The sequence below is a fragment of the Nematolebias whitei genome, chromosome 3, assembly GCF_014905685.2.
Source record: "Nematolebias whitei isolate Nwh7 chromosome 3, NemWhi1, whole genome shotgun sequence".
Taxonomy (NCBI): domain Eukaryota; kingdom Metazoa; phylum Chordata; class Actinopteri; order Cyprinodontiformes; family Rivulidae; genus Nematolebias; species Nematolebias whitei.
In genome coordinates this window covers 22,772,085-22,790,730 of record NC_056500.1, presented here as the reverse complement: position 1 = coordinate 22,790,730, position 18,646 = coordinate 22,772,085, and the positions used below count along the sequence as shown (strand labels likewise).

General features: G+C 39.6%; 1 protein-coding gene across 1 annotated transcript in view; it reads right to left on the bottom strand.

Moving 5' to 3' along the window:
* The window catches only part of LOC119430669 (guanine nucleotide-binding protein subunit alpha-11), a 47,170-nt gene that overhangs the window by 3,802 nt on the left and 24,722 nt on the right, over window positions 1-18,646 (bottom strand). The window contains exons 2-5 of the mRNA XM_037698126.1: window positions 12,597-12,781; window positions 9,052-9,206; window positions 7,839-7,967; window positions 4,514-4,643 (exon numbers count right to left, since the gene is read on the bottom strand). Of these exons, the coding sequence (XP_037554054.1) occupies window positions 4,514-4,643; window positions 7,839-7,967; window positions 9,052-9,206; window positions 12,597-12,781 (599 nt within the window). The remainder of the gene's footprint in view (window positions 1-4,513; window positions 4,644-7,838; window positions 7,968-9,051; window positions 9,207-12,596; window positions 12,782-18,646) is intronic.

Here is an 18,646-nt window from a genome sequence, read left to right as displayed (position 1 = left end):
TAAAGGTTGTTATTGATGTGCAACTTCCATTTCTATCTTCTTTCCCGTCAGGACAGTCCCGTCGCAGCGATTTCCTACCTTCACAATAACAGGTGGCAGGCGGCGATTTCGTTGCATATTCAAGTGTCTGGTACCACCTACTCTGACGAGTGCTTTTTACTTTGAAGTCAATCAACACGCCGGTGTGTGATAGTCACATGACCAATTTCAGTCGCTCTAATGGGAAATACATAGCCTCTCAGAGAGTCTATTTTAGTTTGTCCAAAGTACAGACTTCAAACCGCACATCAGTTTTTAAACTGTGTTGATAAGCCAAGTAAAATCAGAGTTACAGTGAGGAAAATAAGTATTTGAACACCCTGCGACTTTGCAAGTTCTTCCACTTAGAAATCATGGATGGGTCTGAAAGTTTCACCTTAGGTGCATGTCCACTGTGAGAGATATAATAATCTAAAAAATACAAAAAAAATCCAGAAATCACAACGTATGATTTTTTAATAATTTATTTGTGTGTTACTGCTGCAAATATTTGAACACCTGTGAAAATCAATGTTAATATTTGGTACAGTAGCCTTTGTTTGCAATTACAGAGGTCAAACGTTTCCTGTAGTTTTTCCACCAGGTTTGCACACACTGCAGAGATTTTGGACCATTCCTCCACACAGATCTTCTCTAGATCAGCCAGGTTTCTTGGCTGTCGCTGAGAAACGCGGAGTTTGAGCTCCATCCAAAGATTTTCTATAGGATTTAGGTCTGGAGACTGGCTAGGCCACTCCAGAACCTTGATATGCTTCTTACGGAGCCACTCCTTGGTTCTCCTGGCTGTGTGCTTCGGGTCATTGTCATGTTGGAAGATCCAGCCACGACCCATCTTCAATGCTCTTAACTGAGGAAAGGAGGTTGTTCCCCAAAATCTTGCAAATCATGGCCCCGGTCATCCTTTTCTTAATACAGTGCAGTCGTCCTGTCCCATGTGCAGAAAAACACCCCCAAAGCATGATGCTTCCACCCCCATACTTCACAGTAGGGATGGTGATTTTGGGATGGTACTCATCATTCTTCGTCCTCCAAACACAGCGAGTGGAATTAAGACCAAAAAGTTCTATTTTGGTCTCATCTGACCAAATAACTTTCTCCCATGACTCCTCTGGATCATCCAAATGGTCATGGGCAAACTTCAGACGGGCCTGGACGTGTGCCGATTTAAGCAGGGGAACCTTCCGTGCTATGCATGATTTCAAACTATGACGTCAGTGTATTACCCACAGTAACCTTGGAAACAGTGGTGCCAGCTCTCTTCAGGTCACTGACCAGCTCCTCCCGTGTAGTTCTGGGCTGATTCCTCACCTTTCTTAAGATCACTGATACGCTACGATGTGAGATCTTGCATGAAGCCCCAGTCCGAGGGAGATTGAGAGTCATGTTTAGCTTTTTCCATTTTCTAATAATTGCTCCAACAGTTGATCTTTTTTCACCAAGCTGTTTGGCAATTGCCCCGTAGCCCTTTCCAGCCTTGTGGAGGTCTACAATTTTGTCTCTGGTGTCTTTGGACAGCTCTTTGGTCTTAGCCATGTTAGTAGTTGGAGTCTTACTGATTGTGTGGGGTGGACAGGTGTCTTTATGCAGCTAACAACCTCAAACAGGTGCTTCTAATTTAGAATAATAAGTGGAGTGGAGGTGGACATTATAGAGGAGGACTAACAGGTCTTTGAGGGCCAGAGATGTTGCTGATTGGCAGGTGTTCAAATACTTATTTGCAGCAGTAACACACAAATAAATTAATAAACAAATCATATATTGTGATTTCCGGATTTATTTATTTTTTAGATTATGTCTCTCACAGTGGACATGCACCTAAGATGAAAATGTCAGGCCCCTCCATGATGTCTAAGTGGGAGAACTTGCAAAGTCGCAGGGTGTTCAAATACTTAATTTTCCTCACTGTATGATAAATAATCCATGCCACATCTTTTTCTGAAAACATTGTCATATCTGTAGCGCGTTAGAGCGAGAGGCTGTGGCAAAGATGGGCAGTCTCAGGGACAAAACACCCCCATCACCCTCCACTTTCACCTCCCACCCCCGCCAAACAAACAACCTCCCCCCCTCCTTCCTGACATAGGCTTAAAGTTGTTGTTGTTGTTTTGTTTGTTTTTTTTAGGCTTGAAGTTGTTTGTCAGGCAACAACAAATCTACAGGAAGAAGAAAAAAAGGCGGAAGCTGCATGGAGTTCGGTGTCATAAAGTCACAGCGAGAGTGGGAGTGAGTCATGAGGTTTGAGAGATTTATCATGTTTGGATTTTATAGTAAGGGTGTAGCTAACTACAATAAAACTAGTCAGTTTTAGTGTGTTTGACTGAAAACAATTAGATGATTTTTGAATGTGAGGAAGATGGAGCTGTGGACACAGAGGACAACGGAACTGCGGAGTCAGAACCTCATAGACAGAGGAGAGGACCATGATGGAGAAAAACTGTCTGAGTCACACAATGAGGATTTTGTTGATGAAGAGTGTGATCATGATTTGTTTTAGAAGAGGAAAGGGAAGAAGGGTGGACCGAGCATCACTAAGAGGTCTGACTCTGCAGAGGAGGGGGTCCAGAACCCCTATGACTGGACCAACAGAACCAGGCATCAGTTCTGAGCTTTAGAGAACAGAGGATGTAGATATTGACCCAGAGGGCATATTAATGGAGTAATTACCTTGTTTTAAATGACCAAAAATAAATATTTTTGTATATAAAAAAAACTGTAGTGTGGAACTTTTAAACGAAAAATACCAAAGCGTTAAAATAAATAAATATTTTTTATTTAAGGCTGAAACAGCTCTAAAAGACTGACTAGCTTTTGGTAGAAAAATATTCAAAACTGTATTTTTAAGCAGTTAAATAATGTGGTTGATTTCCTCCCTGAGGAACATGAATAGTCAAAGTTAAAGGGTTAAAACGGTCTTATTCAAATGTTCACAATATGATGATGTCGATCAGATTTCAGGATCTTGTCTGTAGTTACAGAAAGCAAAGTCAAGTTTTTGAGCTGTGTGCATTTAGCTGGGCCTGCTGCAAGATGAACAATATGTTAATGCAATATGTAATGTTATCATGCTCTACAAAATTGATTGACAGCTGCTGCTGATTATGACTTCATACGTATTTTAATGTCTGTGATGCTGGCAAGACATTTTTATCAGTGATCAGTGTTTTAAACAGTCTGCGTGCACAAACATGGAACATCTATTTGTTTATTTTGGGAAATGACTCCAGCCTCTTACTCAAAAAGTTATTGAGAAGGCTGTGTATCATCAGTTAATTTTACATCCTGTGAGCTTGTGTTTGTAGACAGAGGCATCTCCTGACAGTCTTATTTTCTGGTGTTCTGAAAAGTCCATGACTCTGTGTTTGTGGGGTAATTTAGTGTAAAAATTAAGCTGAAATCCAAATCAGTGTGATACAGAACAGTCCAATGGAGCACCTGTAGTCTAAATCACTATCTGTGATGAGGCTTAAAACAAATTAGCTACTGTAATTAGCAGTTAGGGCTGCCTGAAGTCTACTGGTGTCGTTGTTTAGACATGCAGGTTTAAGTTCAATTCAATTCAGTTTATTTACATAGCACCAAGTCACAACAGAAATCATCTCAGGGCACTGAACAGAAACGTTCATATTTAAAAATAATAATTTAACATTATTTATCTGAGGAGCAGGCTGCTTTGAATTTAACTCAAATGTAGAACTCTCATCTTGAGTGAGTATGAAGGCGACAGTGGAAAACAAAAACTCCCTCAGGAGGAAGAAATCTTTAGCAGAACCAGGCTCAGGACAAGCGGCCATCTGTTTCGACCGGCTGGGTTTGAGAGGAACAGGAAACAATGACATGACATGTTCAGTTGCTAGGGGATGTAGTGAGTCTGTTTCTGTTCCTTTAAAGACATTTTCACACGTCTGCCAGCCCGGAAAGTTCTACAAATTCTAGAAAATTTTAACATTGAAATTTTCACTACAATAATTTCAGCCTTCTTGAGACGTTTTTAACTTTGCTCTTTTGTAAAGCGTCCAGAAATATCAACAGATAAGAAAATGTGCCAACACAGCAGCAGATCTGCCAGACCATTTCCTGCCAGGGAGCTTGAGTAAGAACTGGCAACATTTGTGGCTTCGTGTTCTTTTTTCTGTGGACCTGTACAGTGCTTTCCACTCACTTCCTGATATTATAGATTTGTTCAAATATATTTGAGACTGATGTCAACACAATAAGAAGCCTTCAACATTTTAAAAGTGTTGATAAAAAGAAGACGATTTACTTCCAGCACTGTGTGCAACCAGTGAAGTCAACACCACCTCCCTAACATTTCCAGGACATCTTACAACAGTGTAAAATTACACAGCAAAGACGCGCATTAAACACTTTTAATTAATAGTTATAATACAGCTAACCTTAAGACCTCATTGAGACGAAACAGAATCAAATATCTGATGTTAAAACTTTAGAAATTGCAGCTAGTCAAGTGTCTCACCTCATTGTCGGACTCCACCAGAACTTGGTCATATTCGCTGAGTGCCACCAGAAACATGATGGAAGTGACGTTCTCAAAGCAGTGGATCCACTTCCTCCGCTCTGACCTCTGACCCCCAACATCCACCATCCTGATTGAAACAGGATGGAGTAAACCGGGGTCAGAAAGGATCACAGAAAAAAAAAAAAATAAATCACAACTTCCTCTATAGTGTAATTGGCTTTTTAAATTTAAGATAGTCTTGTTTCTATCACAATCAATTTATTTTAGCTGCTCTGTAATTTAGACGACAATCAAACTATAGAAAGTGAGGACATACACCCCGGATCAAACAATTTAGCTTAATATTGTTCATTACGGCTTATGAAGATTTTAAGTTTTATAAGACAGCCACCATTGTAAAAATTTAGCAAACGATTTGAGTCAAATAGGGACAAAACACATTTTATTTTATCTTATTAAAATGTGTAGCCTGTTAATACATTTACAAAAGAAAAACACAAGACTGTCACAAAATACTACCTTAAACAAATGGTATCAAATGAATCTTATAAAATTCTAAACAAAAACTCATTTTACATTGGGAGTACAAACAGAGGAAACGGGGCGCGAGAATTCAGTGTAGATTACAGTGTGGACAGAGCAAACCTTGGCTCGGGTGAAGCTAAACCACTACCAGTAAGCGTTAATGTGCACACAAGCACCACACAAGCACCTCCCAAACATGAACAACAGCTCATGCAGTAGATATGAAGTGTAACAAAAAAAAGGCTTTTCTTCAGAAATTCTCAAATGGTGTTACTGAAAATGCAAGATAAATCAAAGAAGCAACAAAGAAGCAGGAGGAGGAGAGGAAAAACAAAACTGAGACTTACGAAAAAATTAAACAAAAAGTGTGGGGAGAAGAAAAACACAGAAGACAACGCAGTTTCTGATTAGGAGGAAAAATTGCTTGAGTATTTTTATTGACTGCATTTTTTCCCCAAAACAGTTTTTAGTCTTTGATTTGAATGAAAGCAGGGAAAAAAAGCAATAAATTAAACCATTTTTATAAAATATCAATATGGAGAAAGAATGTGGAAGAAGGAGCAAATAAAAAGAAGGTGGTTTTTTTTTTGGTCTTTGTCAATTTTTAAGTTAGCAAAAATTTACAAATTAACTTTTCATCAATTATACAAGTATGTGTTCAGTAATTAAACCTAGAGCAATCAATATGGTTTGACAACTGCGCCACAAAACTGATGAACTCTAAGTGAACTTCTGCCAGAAAAACGAACGGCATTGATAAACCCAGATTAAAAAAAGAGCCTGAAATGAAAACTCCTTCACATCAGACCTTTTCCTTTCCTACCTCCAGCAACAATCAGTGACCTACTTTGGTCCAGAAGTTGTCCTATGTTGGCCAAACCAAATGAAATTGCATTTTCTTTGACCCCTGAAGCTCATTAAACGAGAAAGAAAAATAAAAAAATAAAAATGAAAAGGAAAGGTTTAACTATGAAAGGCTTCCTTGTTGAAACAATCTTAGCCAGATGCTAGAACAGACAGTTTCACATAGAGCGTTTCTGGAGGAATACCTCATTATGCATCAAGTCTGCTGTATTAATGTGATAACACATTTTCATTCATCACTAAACAGAGAGCTCAATTATGTTCTGTCAAGATACACCTCACTTTGGTTGCCAACTAATATTAATTCTTTTAACCTCGCTGCACAAAACCGACGTCTGCAACTATCCACAGATTCACGTTCAGGAGTACAGTCGAGTAGAGTTCAGCCTATGTGCAAGCTGCAGTGTTGCCAGGAACCTCTTCAAACACAGTTGTATTGCAGGCCGAGTTATTTCTAGCCTTGCTAAGCGTAGGAGGGAGATGACATGATGGTTTCCTATCGATTTGCACTTTTCTACTATCACTCTTCACTGGTCCATCTCCATCTAATCTTTTGTTTTCAAGGGAGACAGGGAAGCTGCTGAACGTATTTTGGGCTGGGCCAAAGACAGTTTCTATGTCATGCTGTCTACTCTATGGCTCGGTGTTACAAAAAGCAAGAAGAATAATGGTGCAAATATAATTTTGAATAAAAATCTGTCACAGAACATTTATTGAGCTACACTTTTCCCTTTAGACTTGTATTTAGTAAAATAAATTGACAGCAGCTGGGTAATAAAAGGTATATCAATGATTCAGTGTAAAGAGACTGTTCTGTAGCCAAGTAATATTCAAGTGGTTTGCATGCACAACACACAAGTGTAACGTTTGGCTCTGTGTCAGCTAAACCTGCTGACTTTTCTCAAATTTTCTGCCCTCACATGTATTAGTAGAAAAAAAACCAACTTTAAATACTGCCCTTAGAGACTAATTATTTTAAAGTTGCTTTTGAAATTATTACAGCCAAAAGACAAACTATTTGGTTATACAAGTCATAAAGCACCAACATTGAAAGAAGTCATAACTAGAAACTATTTGATACAATTTTCCAACAAAACAGTTTAAAAATACAATCATTACAAATCAATAATGAATTCTACAGATATTTTTAATCATCTAAAAAAAAAAATTACAAAAACAAAAACTTACATTTGCTGGTCACCATTTGATTATGTTCATGTAATCAAACATAAGGTAGTTTTAATTCTATAGATGCCACGAGAGGGAATTTTACGTCAGATTGTGCCGTTTCTAAAACCAAAACTAAATGTATTTTTGGAAACTGTTCATGTATTATAGCAGATGGTGATTACCGTTTTAAGGTTGCAATAGTTTAAGACTGAGCATCTACAGTGAGTAATAAACTCAAGTGAGACAAGTCAAGATAGCATAAGTTGTGTAACATGCAGCATAGAAAACCAAAAGCTCTACGTACAGTAAATGGTGCATTTCTGACATAACGGACTGAACCCTCTTGCCGTCTCCTTAAGTCTGTTTTAAAGTGAGGCCTCAGGAATCATTTTGATCCAAGGGCAACAGAAGGGTTAGGTGAATTAATTTGGCTGAAGTGTAAACCGATACTTAATATACGGTCATATTTTTGGCAATGTTGAAGCTTTAGCTTTGAGATAAAGATGTTGATTTGGTGAACATTATACCTATAACTGAAACATTAATCACCTAAGAAAACAATTTCAGGTTATTATATTATGTACTGACTGAATAATCTAAATTTCAGTAATGCACTTTGATAATTTACCAGTTTAAGGGGTTTTAATTAGGCAATTTGTTTATGTGCAGAATGAGAGCATCAGGCATGTTAAGTGAGGTAACAGATTTAAGGGGAATATAGTAAAACTTGGAGATAAACACAATAAAGTAGGTCGTCTTCTACCTGAAAATGATGCTTTGCAAGTCGAAAGGGTATTCTATAATCCCAGTGGTTGGGATTCGAACCCTAAGCACATCCTGTTGGGTTGGTAGATAGGACGTTTCAGCAATACGATCCAGATCACTTAAATAGCTAGAGAAGAAAAAAAAAATGGGGGGGAGAGGCAGGAAATAGAAAGTGAAGCATGACAGCAGAGAAAGAACAATCCCTCCCAAATGCAAGTGCATTAGTAGTTCAGATGCAACCACAGAAGACCATTCCCAAGAGTTACAGGAGGTTTACATTCCACTTCCTCCTTTAACGTTCTCAGAAACACAGCTCTTTCCTTGATGGCAGCTCACAAAGACAAAAAAATCTGCACTTTGAATAGCTAGGTCCAACAAAGTACTAAATGTTTGTGATTTTTAGAAGAGTATTGCCATCTGTCTGTTGCCAATTCCAACATAAAGTTCAGGGTCTGTTCTTGATGTCAAGTCTTTGAGAGCATACCATCAGGAACCTGTTAAAAGTGCTGAGCCTGCCCTGCAGCACAGTGTAGATGAAGATAACAGCACTGACGGGTTCCTGCTGGCTAACCAACCATTGACATCAGCAGCAGCACTTAGAAGTACCTGAAGAGAACATTCTCCAGGTCAAATGGGTACTCAATGATGCCGGTGGTAGGCACTCGAACACGCAGGATGTCTTGCTGACTGGGCACGTACTTTGACGTTCCTATTCGTTCTAAACTGTTAAGATAACTGCGAGGAGGGAGGGAACATACTTAGACTTACAGACTTAGATACACATGCACACACTAACTCATCTCAACATTAAAATGAGAACACAAAGAGATAAGCCATTGTGTATTTTCAAAGCAGTTTCGATAGAGTTGTTTAAATAATATGGATTCAAAATTGAAATGCATTAAAAATATCTATGCATAAGATCAGATTGATTTTCAAAGCTAGACTTTTTAAAATAGCCACGTTACTTTAAACTACTTCTTCTAGATGAGTGCAACGCTGCTCTGGCATAAAAATATAGTTGGAACTGCTGACTCTTCTTAACAAATCCTACCCATCATTAACTCAATTCAGTTCAGTTTATTTACATAACGCCAAGTCACAAGAGAAGTCATCTCAGGGCACTGAACAGAAACATTCTTATACATAAAAAGTAAGTTAACACTATTCAATACAATTCATCATGCAACAGTGACAGATCATAGACCTACTATTTGGTTGAGTCAGAAAGCTGGTACTCTCTCCTGCGATCGTACGCCTCCTGAATGCCAGGGTCAGCCCAAAGCATCTTTATTGCGGTAATGAATGGCTCATCAAACGTTGTCACCTTTTCCACGTCCACTTCCCGCACCATTTCAGCATTAGACTGACAGAAAAATAAAAAAAACAAGGACTATTTTTTGTTGTTGTTGTACATCATGTTGGCGTAACAAAAAAAAATAAAAAATACTGATCAAATTTGATAGATTCTTTAAGTTCATTATTAATGAATGGATACATTAATGTCCGAACCAAGAATTCACAGAGATTATTGAACTAAAATTTTGGAACCACATTTAAATAAAATCTGTCCTGTGGTTGGATTGCACTTGGCTAAATATGTGTGGGAACTGCCTTAATGCACATTGAAAGCATTTTCACTCAAACCACCTTCAGAGGTGGTCAGGACTGCTTTATCCGCCTGTATTTGATAGTCTGAGCGCAATCTGTCCTGAGCCAAGCTGTAGGACCACCTAATAAACTAACAAGACCCCACATAAGCAGAGGGGAAAACACCTGGATGGCTCAGTGTGAAAAACAGTCCAGTCCACTGCTAGCTGATTAAAGATAATTAAATAATCATAATTCAATTCAATTCAGTTTATTTATATAGCGCCAAACCACAACAGAATTCATCTCAGGGCACTGAACCGAAACATTTTTATATAAAAATAATAATTTAACATTATTTATGTGAGGAGCAGACTACTTTGAATTTAATTCCATCACAGAACTCTCATCTTGAGCAAGCATGAAGGCGACAGCGGAAAGGAAAACCTCCCTCATGAGGAAGAAACCTTTAGCAGAACCAGGCTCAGGAGAAGTGGCCATCTGCTTCGACCAGCTGGGTTTGAGAGGAACAGGAAACTATGACAGATACACAATGGCACGTCAAGAATCAAATGTTAAGATAGAAATAATATCAAATGAAAACTATTCAATTTTAACAATTCATTTTAAGAAATGAGGTCATTTTGTCCTCTAGTAGTCTAAGCTTAAGGCAGCATAACAAGCCAACCCTAACTATAGGATTTATCAAAAAGGGAAGTCTTACGCCCAGTCTTAAAACTGGACAATGTGTCAGCCCTATGGACAGAAACTGGAAGTTGATTCCACAAGAGAGGAGGAGCCTGATAACTGAAAGATCTTCCTCCCATTCTGCTTTTGGAAACTCTAGGAACCACAAGTAAGCCTGCAGTCTGAGAGCAAAGTGCTCTGTTGGAAAAATATGAAACAATAAGATCTTTAATATATGATGGAGCTAGGATGTTGAGAGCTTTGTAGGCTAGAAGTAAGATTTTGAATTCAATACTGGACTTGACAGGGAGCCATTGGAGAGAAGCTAAAACTGGAGAGATATGATCTCCTACTAACTCCAGTTAAGACTCTGGCAGCAGCATTTTGGATCAACTGAAGACATTTTAGATAAGTATTTGGACACCCAGATAAACCATTGCATTAGTTCAGTCTAGACGTGACAAATGCATGAACCAGTTTTTCTGCATTAGTTTAAAGATGTTTCTAATTTTAGCGATATTACGCAGGCGGAAGTAGTAACTGGAAATATTCTAAACTCGTGGCTATTGTTTTTTGTTATTTTGGCTAAATGTTTTAATGAATGGTTGATCAGAGGCTGATAAAATTGTATTGATGGGTCAAGCAGAGCCAGAGTTATGATAAATAATCCATGTCACATCTTCTTCTGAAAACACCGTCATATCTGAAACGCATTAAGAGCGAGAGGCTGCGGCAAAGATGGGCAGTCTCGGGGACAAAACACCCCCATCAGCCTCCTCCTTCACATCCCACCCTTGCCGAACAGATAATTACAACGTTCCCCCTCTTTTCTGATGGAGGCTCAAAGTTATTTGTCAAGCGACAACAAATCTACAGGAATAAGAACAAAAAGATGTAGAAGTTGAATGGAGTTTGGCGCAATTAAGACAGCAAGAGCAGGATGAGCCATGAGGTTTGAGAGATTTGTGATATTTAGCATGTTTGGGTTTCATAGTTAGAGCATATAGTGTGTTAAGTTTAGTCAGTTTTAATATGTTTGAGTCAAAATAATGAGGTGATTTTTGAACGGGAGAAGAGTGGAGCTGTGGACCCAGAAGAGGACAGAACCATGGAGTCAGAACCTCACAGACAGAGGAAAGGATCATGGTGGAGAAAAACAGTTTGACAATGAGGACTTTGTTGACGAAGAGGGTGATCATGATTTAGAAGAGGAAAGAGAGGAAAAGCAAACCGAGCCCTACTAGGAGGTCTGACTGTGCAGAGGAGAGGGTCCAGAACCCCGAACTGAGTCGAGTCGTGCTGAAGAGGAGCTATGAAAAAGGCCCATAACTGGGCCAACAGAACCAGGCATCAATTCTAAGCTCTGGAGAGCAGAGGAGGATGTTGATCCAGAGGGCGTATTACTGGTACTGTAATATAAATGTTTTTTTTTTTTTTTTTTTCAAATTGACAAAACTAGTGTGGAGTTTTTAAACCAAAAACCTTTAAAGCCTTAAAAGAAAAAAATAATTTAAATTACATATTTTTATTTCAGGCTAGACAGCTCTAAAAGACTGACTAGATTATTGTGGAAAAAATATTTTAAAATAATATTTTAAGCAGTTAAATATGGTGCTTGATTTCCCCCATGAATAAAGACCGTATCATCATATCATATACAGATACAGAGATTCTTTATCGTCATTCACACAGCATGTGGTACATGTGGTGGAACGAAATTATGTACACAGGGTCCCAGTTACATCCAACAATAAAATGTAAAAGATAAACAGTAATAAGATGTAAGATATAAACTACGACTATGAACTAAGAAAATCGTCAGCTAAAAATATGCTAAGTACTAATAGCATAAAAATAATAAACACAATACGCCGAACAGCAGCACGAACATGAGTCGGTGTGAGCAGTCTGTGTACATGCTATATATAGAAAGTTAAAGGGTTAAAACTGTCATTCACATGTACACAATATGATGTTGTTTATGTCGATCAGCTTTCACGATCTTGTCTGTAGTTACAGAAAACAGAGTGAAGGTTTTTTTTAGCTGCATGCATTCAGCTGGGAATGCTGCAAGATAAAGATAAATTCATTGTGAAATAATTCTTTATTAGTTCCCTGAAAATACGCGTTCTCTCGCTCTACAAAATTGACTGACAGCTGCTGCCAAGACTTAACTTTTTTCATGCTTGTGATGCTGGTTAGACATTTTCAACAGTGATCAGTGTTTAAACAGTCTGCATTCACCAACATTCTTGCTGCACAGAAAATCTAAATGTTGATGCTGCTGTTGGAAAATTACTACAGCGTCCTACTCAAAAAGTTATTGAGAAGGCTGGCTGTACAGTGCCAGGCATTCATAGGTCCATAAACAAGAGCTTCACATCTTTTTTAAAGCCTTGTTATTTTTCTATTAACTCCCTACCGAATATGCATCTTTTAAGAAAAGGTATACATTTTATTTATTACTTCAAACACTCACCCTGTTCTGTCCATACTTGAAGGGGATTGCGAGCGTCTCAGTTGCACGGATCATGGACTGCATGGAGGTGAAGATGTTCTGATAGACCAGTTTGGTGAAGCCCTTTTTATCCTCCTCCGTATAGCCAGTCCCATGAATTATTCTCATCTGCTTAATAAAAGTGCTTTTGCCACTTTCTCCAGTACCTAAAACAGACAAGACACCGACAGATTAGCCAACCACCATAAAAAGGTGTTAAACAGTTACATGACACACTCTTTACTGTGCTTACAGGACCCTGGAACAATAAAGTGATATTAGTATGGAGTCATGCAGCCAGAAACAACAAACAATAGGAGATTGAGATCTAAATACACTGTACACAAAAAATGAGATTAAAATTTATGTGATGTGAAACATATTTAAATTAAACAAAAAAGAGAATGTGAACATCTGAAAATTTGTCCAAAACCACAATAAAAAAACGTGTAAAAATATCAATAGAACGAAGTTCATCCACCCATTATATTTACTCGCTTCTTCCTTTTCGGGTTGCGGGGGTGACTGGTGCCCATATCCAGCAGTCACTGTGCGAGAGGTGGGGGACACCCTGGACAGGTCTTCAGTCCATCACAGGGACACACAGAGACAAACGAGACAAACAACCATTTATTCACTTTCTCAATCACACCTAGAGACAATTTAGAGTTATCAATCAGTCTAATACGCATGATTTTGGTCTGTGGGAGGAAACTGGAGTACCCAGAGAAAACCCACGCATGCACGGAGAGAACAAGCCATCTTCATCGAGAAAGGTCCCTGGCTGGTATTCGATCCAGCGACCTTCTCGCTGAGAGACAACCGCTCTACAAACTGATCCACCATGCCATCTAACAAAGTTATCAAAAGTATTTCTGTCAAACCAAGCAGAACAATCAATGCAGCGTTTCCCTTACCATTATACAAGCAGGGCGCCTTGTTCTGTCAACAGAACTAAGCACCATGCCTACCGAACCTGAATGACATAGCGCTAAGCTAGTGCTAAACTAGCAGCGCGCAATACAGATGTGCTAGGGCTGGGCGATATCTCGATATTTTTAAAATTTTGAAAGATATTCCTACGTTGAGCAATTATTAGACTTGAAAATCTGTGCAGTTCATTTTCTCCTGTCTGCACTGCCAACTGCACGTGGTCCCTCCTTCTCCCTCACTGAATACAAACACAGCCCCTCATGTGCTGCTTCACACATGCTTACTAACGTCAGGAAGGCGGCGCAGCTGAAGAGGATAATTATTTAATATGTATATGTAAATAAAAGTCTAAAAAATAAATTATTTAATACATGTAAATAGCTATTTTTAGACATTTATTTTGTACAGTTACAGCTGTTTAATACATGTGTCTGTGTGACATTTGGGACAAGGCTTTGACTCAGAAATATATTTTTGTTACTACTTTATGGAAAGAAAAAATATTGAGATATAGATGCATCGTACATCGCCACTCGTCTTAAAATATTGAGATATTAATTTTGGTCCATATCACCTAGCCCTAAGACGCGCTAGCTAAAAAGCTACAGTTAGCGCCCCGTTTCCTTTACGCTGAGCAATTTTCAAACAACCCCCACACTTGAAAACAGTTGGTACAAACAGTGCACAACACAGATGTGCATCCGTCATCCCCACCCACCCCCGTCAACAAAAATCACGGACCATATGTGCACCCTGCCAAGGCAACTAATTTAGGGGAAACACCTTAATGTCCTTTATATTCTTATGCCTTTTATGCATTGTAAAGCCTGGTCCAGCCTGGACTAGCCATAGTCCGCCCAACACTGATCTGCCCCAGCTCTATTGTTTGATGAGGCACTGGTGCTATCTTTTGCGTTGCCATTTTTTAAATAAAGAAAACTAGGAGCTCTCTCCATCACACAACCAGCTAGTAACAAGTAGCTGAAAGAAAAGGCGTAAGGAACAGTCTCTAGAAGTATGACTCATATGTGAGGTGACACCCCCCCTCCCCCACGGGCCAGCGAACCAATCAATGGCCAGCAGTCTGCTGACGTCAAATCTGCAGTACTAGCCCAGCCTGAATGGAACCCCTGGTCTCTGGATTTCAAACCTCAAGCTGGAATTGGGCCCAATTGCCCAATGCCAACACTCAAAACCTGGTGCGTGCCAGTCCAAGCTGGGCCACACCTTACAATGCATACGAGCCAACAGTTGGTAAACCAGAATCACTATCTACTTTAAAAAATATATATACTGGTACGTAATTCTGTTGTGTGGTAATAAATAGGAATGTCTTTGCAACAAGCTGACCTCGTCTATCCACCCACACCCTGGTGTGTGAAGAAATCTGTACTACTGTGTCCTCAGGCAGTAATCCAAACCTAAGTGCCAAAGCAGTCTGTTTGCACTTTTGGTCATCAGTGAATAAGAAGATATATTTAAATTCATTCAAATTGCAGAGCATAGCTGTGTTCACTTCAGTTGGCTTGAGAAGCACAACATGAAAATTTTAGTTTAGTAGAGTATACCACAAAGACTCCATCCAGCCATCCATTATCTTTACCTACTTATTCCTATTCAACTTAGCTTAAGATGTTAGATACATACAATTTAAATTTTATGTTTTATATTAGTTATAGTGAATATGGAGGACCCAGCCCTGTCCCAGAAAAAGAATGTCACAGATCTTCACAAATCTTTCTCCCATTTTCTTGGTAGCTTCCACATGACAATAACCACACAGCAAGTTATATATCTTTATGACAATTTTTGAACAAACTAAAAAAAAATCTTCATTTTGGATCAAGAGTTGTAAAGAATCATGACTGTATAGTTTGGATCATAAGAAAATTACATTTAACAGACAAGACATAGCAGCCAAATTCAATTTTTATTTCCACAATGCTGTGGTCTTTTCAGAGCAGTCTTCCTCTGTTCCACCCCATTTTCTTCCACCACAATTCAGCTCAAGCTCTTCACTACTCATATCTTGATCTCACCTCAAGCAACACAGACGTCTGAGTCACTGCAGTAACATGAACATGTTCTCAACTGTATAATTTACAGTCTTGTTTAGGTTCATACTATCTCAACTAGGGATGCATCCAACCATTTCCTTTAACCTTTAATCCTTTAACCATTTCATTTAATCTATGCAATTTCTATTTTTACATTGATGTCACTAGAGTCCCATTTTATCTCCCTTCATTCCCCATAAACCAAAAAGGCTTTTGCCTTAAGATCAGTTACCCTACCATTATCCAAGGAGGGCACCCAGCCATGCTTACAAACTTTTTGTTTCTAATAGTCACCTTGAACTGCACACCTATGGTGCTTTGCCACTGTCTCAACTTTCATCGGTTTCATACGACACTGCACCAGTTAGGGCCTGCCCACTGTTGGTACCCACCTCCACTCAGCCTTATTTAAGGGACCACCTTCTTTGAGGTTCTATGCGGGCTGCTCCGAGGTGCCAATTTTGACAAAAGCAGACAGCAGCTGGCCAGTGGAGCTGTGTCACTAGATGACGCATCCAGCAAAACTGCAACCTACCGTAAATGTCAGTATACAAGTCGCTACTTTTGTCTCATATTTTGTACCCCGCAGTTTATATGCAGGAGCGTCTTATTTATGCATTTTTTATGCATTTATAATTTTTAAAATTTAAATATTTATATTTTATTTTGAAAGACATCCTGCCATCTCTCGGTAGCTTCCTGCTACTGACTAACATTTTACTTTCACAGAGATGGGTGCTCGTGGCTCCCAGCATCCTGCCCTTCATGGGGGCAGGCATTTGTGACACAGAGAGAATGCCCTCAGGTAATCAGATGTACAGCCTTTTGCTCAGTTTCAAATACCCAACTATAACTCCACCCACCTTGTCATCATGTGACCAGAAGTCTAACCGAATAACCAACAAGGTACTCTTGAGGACCACCCCCCAAGAGAGACGTGAATTAATTTCTACAGATTGTTCCCGTGTTGTTATGGATTTTGCACTTCATGCACAGAACTAGGGCTGAGTACCGAACCAAGGTTCTTAAATGGCACCCACTGAACTGCACCAGTCAGTGTATGGATTGAAACGTTACTCTTTTTTTGGTGTCAAGTTTCGGTATTGGCTGTAATGTGTCACGTGGTTTCAGCACGCAGGCAGGTAAAACACCAGACATATGAAAAACAGACTACGTGTTTACACCCAGAGCTGCCGTACCTAATCTATGTATAATGTACGTCTATGGGGCTGGTTCCGCCCACAGACGGGTTCACGTGTGCAGCGCATGTTGTCGAACGGCTTCGACAACACACGCAACTTTCTGCTCGTGTTTTTCTGCAAGAAGAGAGATGGACAGCAGCCTCCCCTCCTCCTCTCAGCATTAAAGTCAGTCTGTGTGTGTTAAACGGACTGAATCAACATTCCACAACCAGACTCCTCTTCATCAAAGAACTCCCAAGGACGGAGTTGTGTCTGTGTTTTAGCTGGCGAGTTTACGTTTGTTAATGTTACTGCAGCTTAACACGTACATCGCGGTGAATTAAACTAGAATCCATGCAACACTAACTTTAAGATGTTAGTGTGTAAATTTATTTTATCTACGTAGCTAGCTAAACTCAGAAGCTAACTAAAGATTGACAGTAACAGATGAAGCTTAGCTTGTAAAAGTGTGCTCATCCATCGGATCAGCTGCTTAAAAAGTTCACCTAATGTTCACTGTTTGTTTATGTTCTCCTCACAGGAGGTTCTGACCCTCATGTGAGGATGGAGACTCACAAAATAAGTGAGGTGGGGACCACAGGACAGTCACAAACTTTGTTGTTAAAAGTTTGCTGCCTTTTTCTACAGTGGAGGCTGCATGGTAATTGCGTTGTGCTGCCACTGCAACGTCATCATGTTGTGCTGCTGCTGCAGGCAAAAACAGCGCCTTTTATATCAGCGAGTTATTTTAATGGAATGGCTGATATCCAATATTGAACTTTAACGCTAATATCAGCCAATACCATGCCGATAATGTCATGCATCCCTAATTTTGAGTTGTGTTCCCTTATGACATTGTCACAATTCAGACCGTCACATAAGCGTTAGCGACAGCAGACGTTTCCCCTACCATTATACAAGCAGGGCACCCAGCCCTGTCAACAGAAACGAGCGCCCCGTCTACCGAACCCCACCCCCCTGTTGGCACTGACGTAACGCTAAACTAGCAGCTCGCAATGCAGGTGCACTAGCTAAAAAGCTAAAGGCAGCCTCTTCCTTCATGCTGAACCCTCAAGCTGAACGCACCCCCGCCACTCGAAAACTGTCGGTACAAACAGCGCACGGCTCAGATGTGTGTCAGTCTCTCCCACCACCAAAACCCCCCCAAAACTGTTGGTTCGGACAGAACGCGGCTGAAATGTGTCTCTGTCTCTCTCCTCTCACACACCCTGCTCTAAAACTGTCAGTGCAAACAATGCGCGGCTGTCTCTGTGTCCTCCACTCCCCCTCTAAAAGTGTTTGTTTAAACAGCACTCTGCGCAGTTTAGGATGAGTCTCCGTCCGTCCGTCCGTCCCCCCCCAAAAACAAAAATCACGGATGAGATGAGCGCCACCCCCCCACCCCCAACATGGCAAGTTATCTAGGGGAAACACTGGCGGTGTATGTTAAAAGTTAGCGGTCATTAGTTAGAATTACCTTCGACTAACTTTTTACCTGTTCAGCGCTAGCAAAATTAATTTTTCTAGTTAGCGGATTAGCAAAGCTAACTTTTTGGTTAGCTGTACCCACTACTGGTAAAGGTAAATTTAAAAATGAAACTCAAAGGTATAAAGTTTCATTTTGTAACGAAATTTGGTTTTGGAAATTTCCTGACTCCTACTTGCAATCATAAGTCCTTTCCCCTTCTGTAAAATGCCTGTTTGGTTTGTTCATCAGACTGCATAGCAAATAGCAAAAAAAAAACAACCAAAAAACAGCGGACTCACAAACATATAGAAACAATACGTGATTTTTGTCAAACTTAATTATAGAGTGCTAAGGACAGAGGAAACAAGTGTTCAAAATACAAAAGAGAATCAA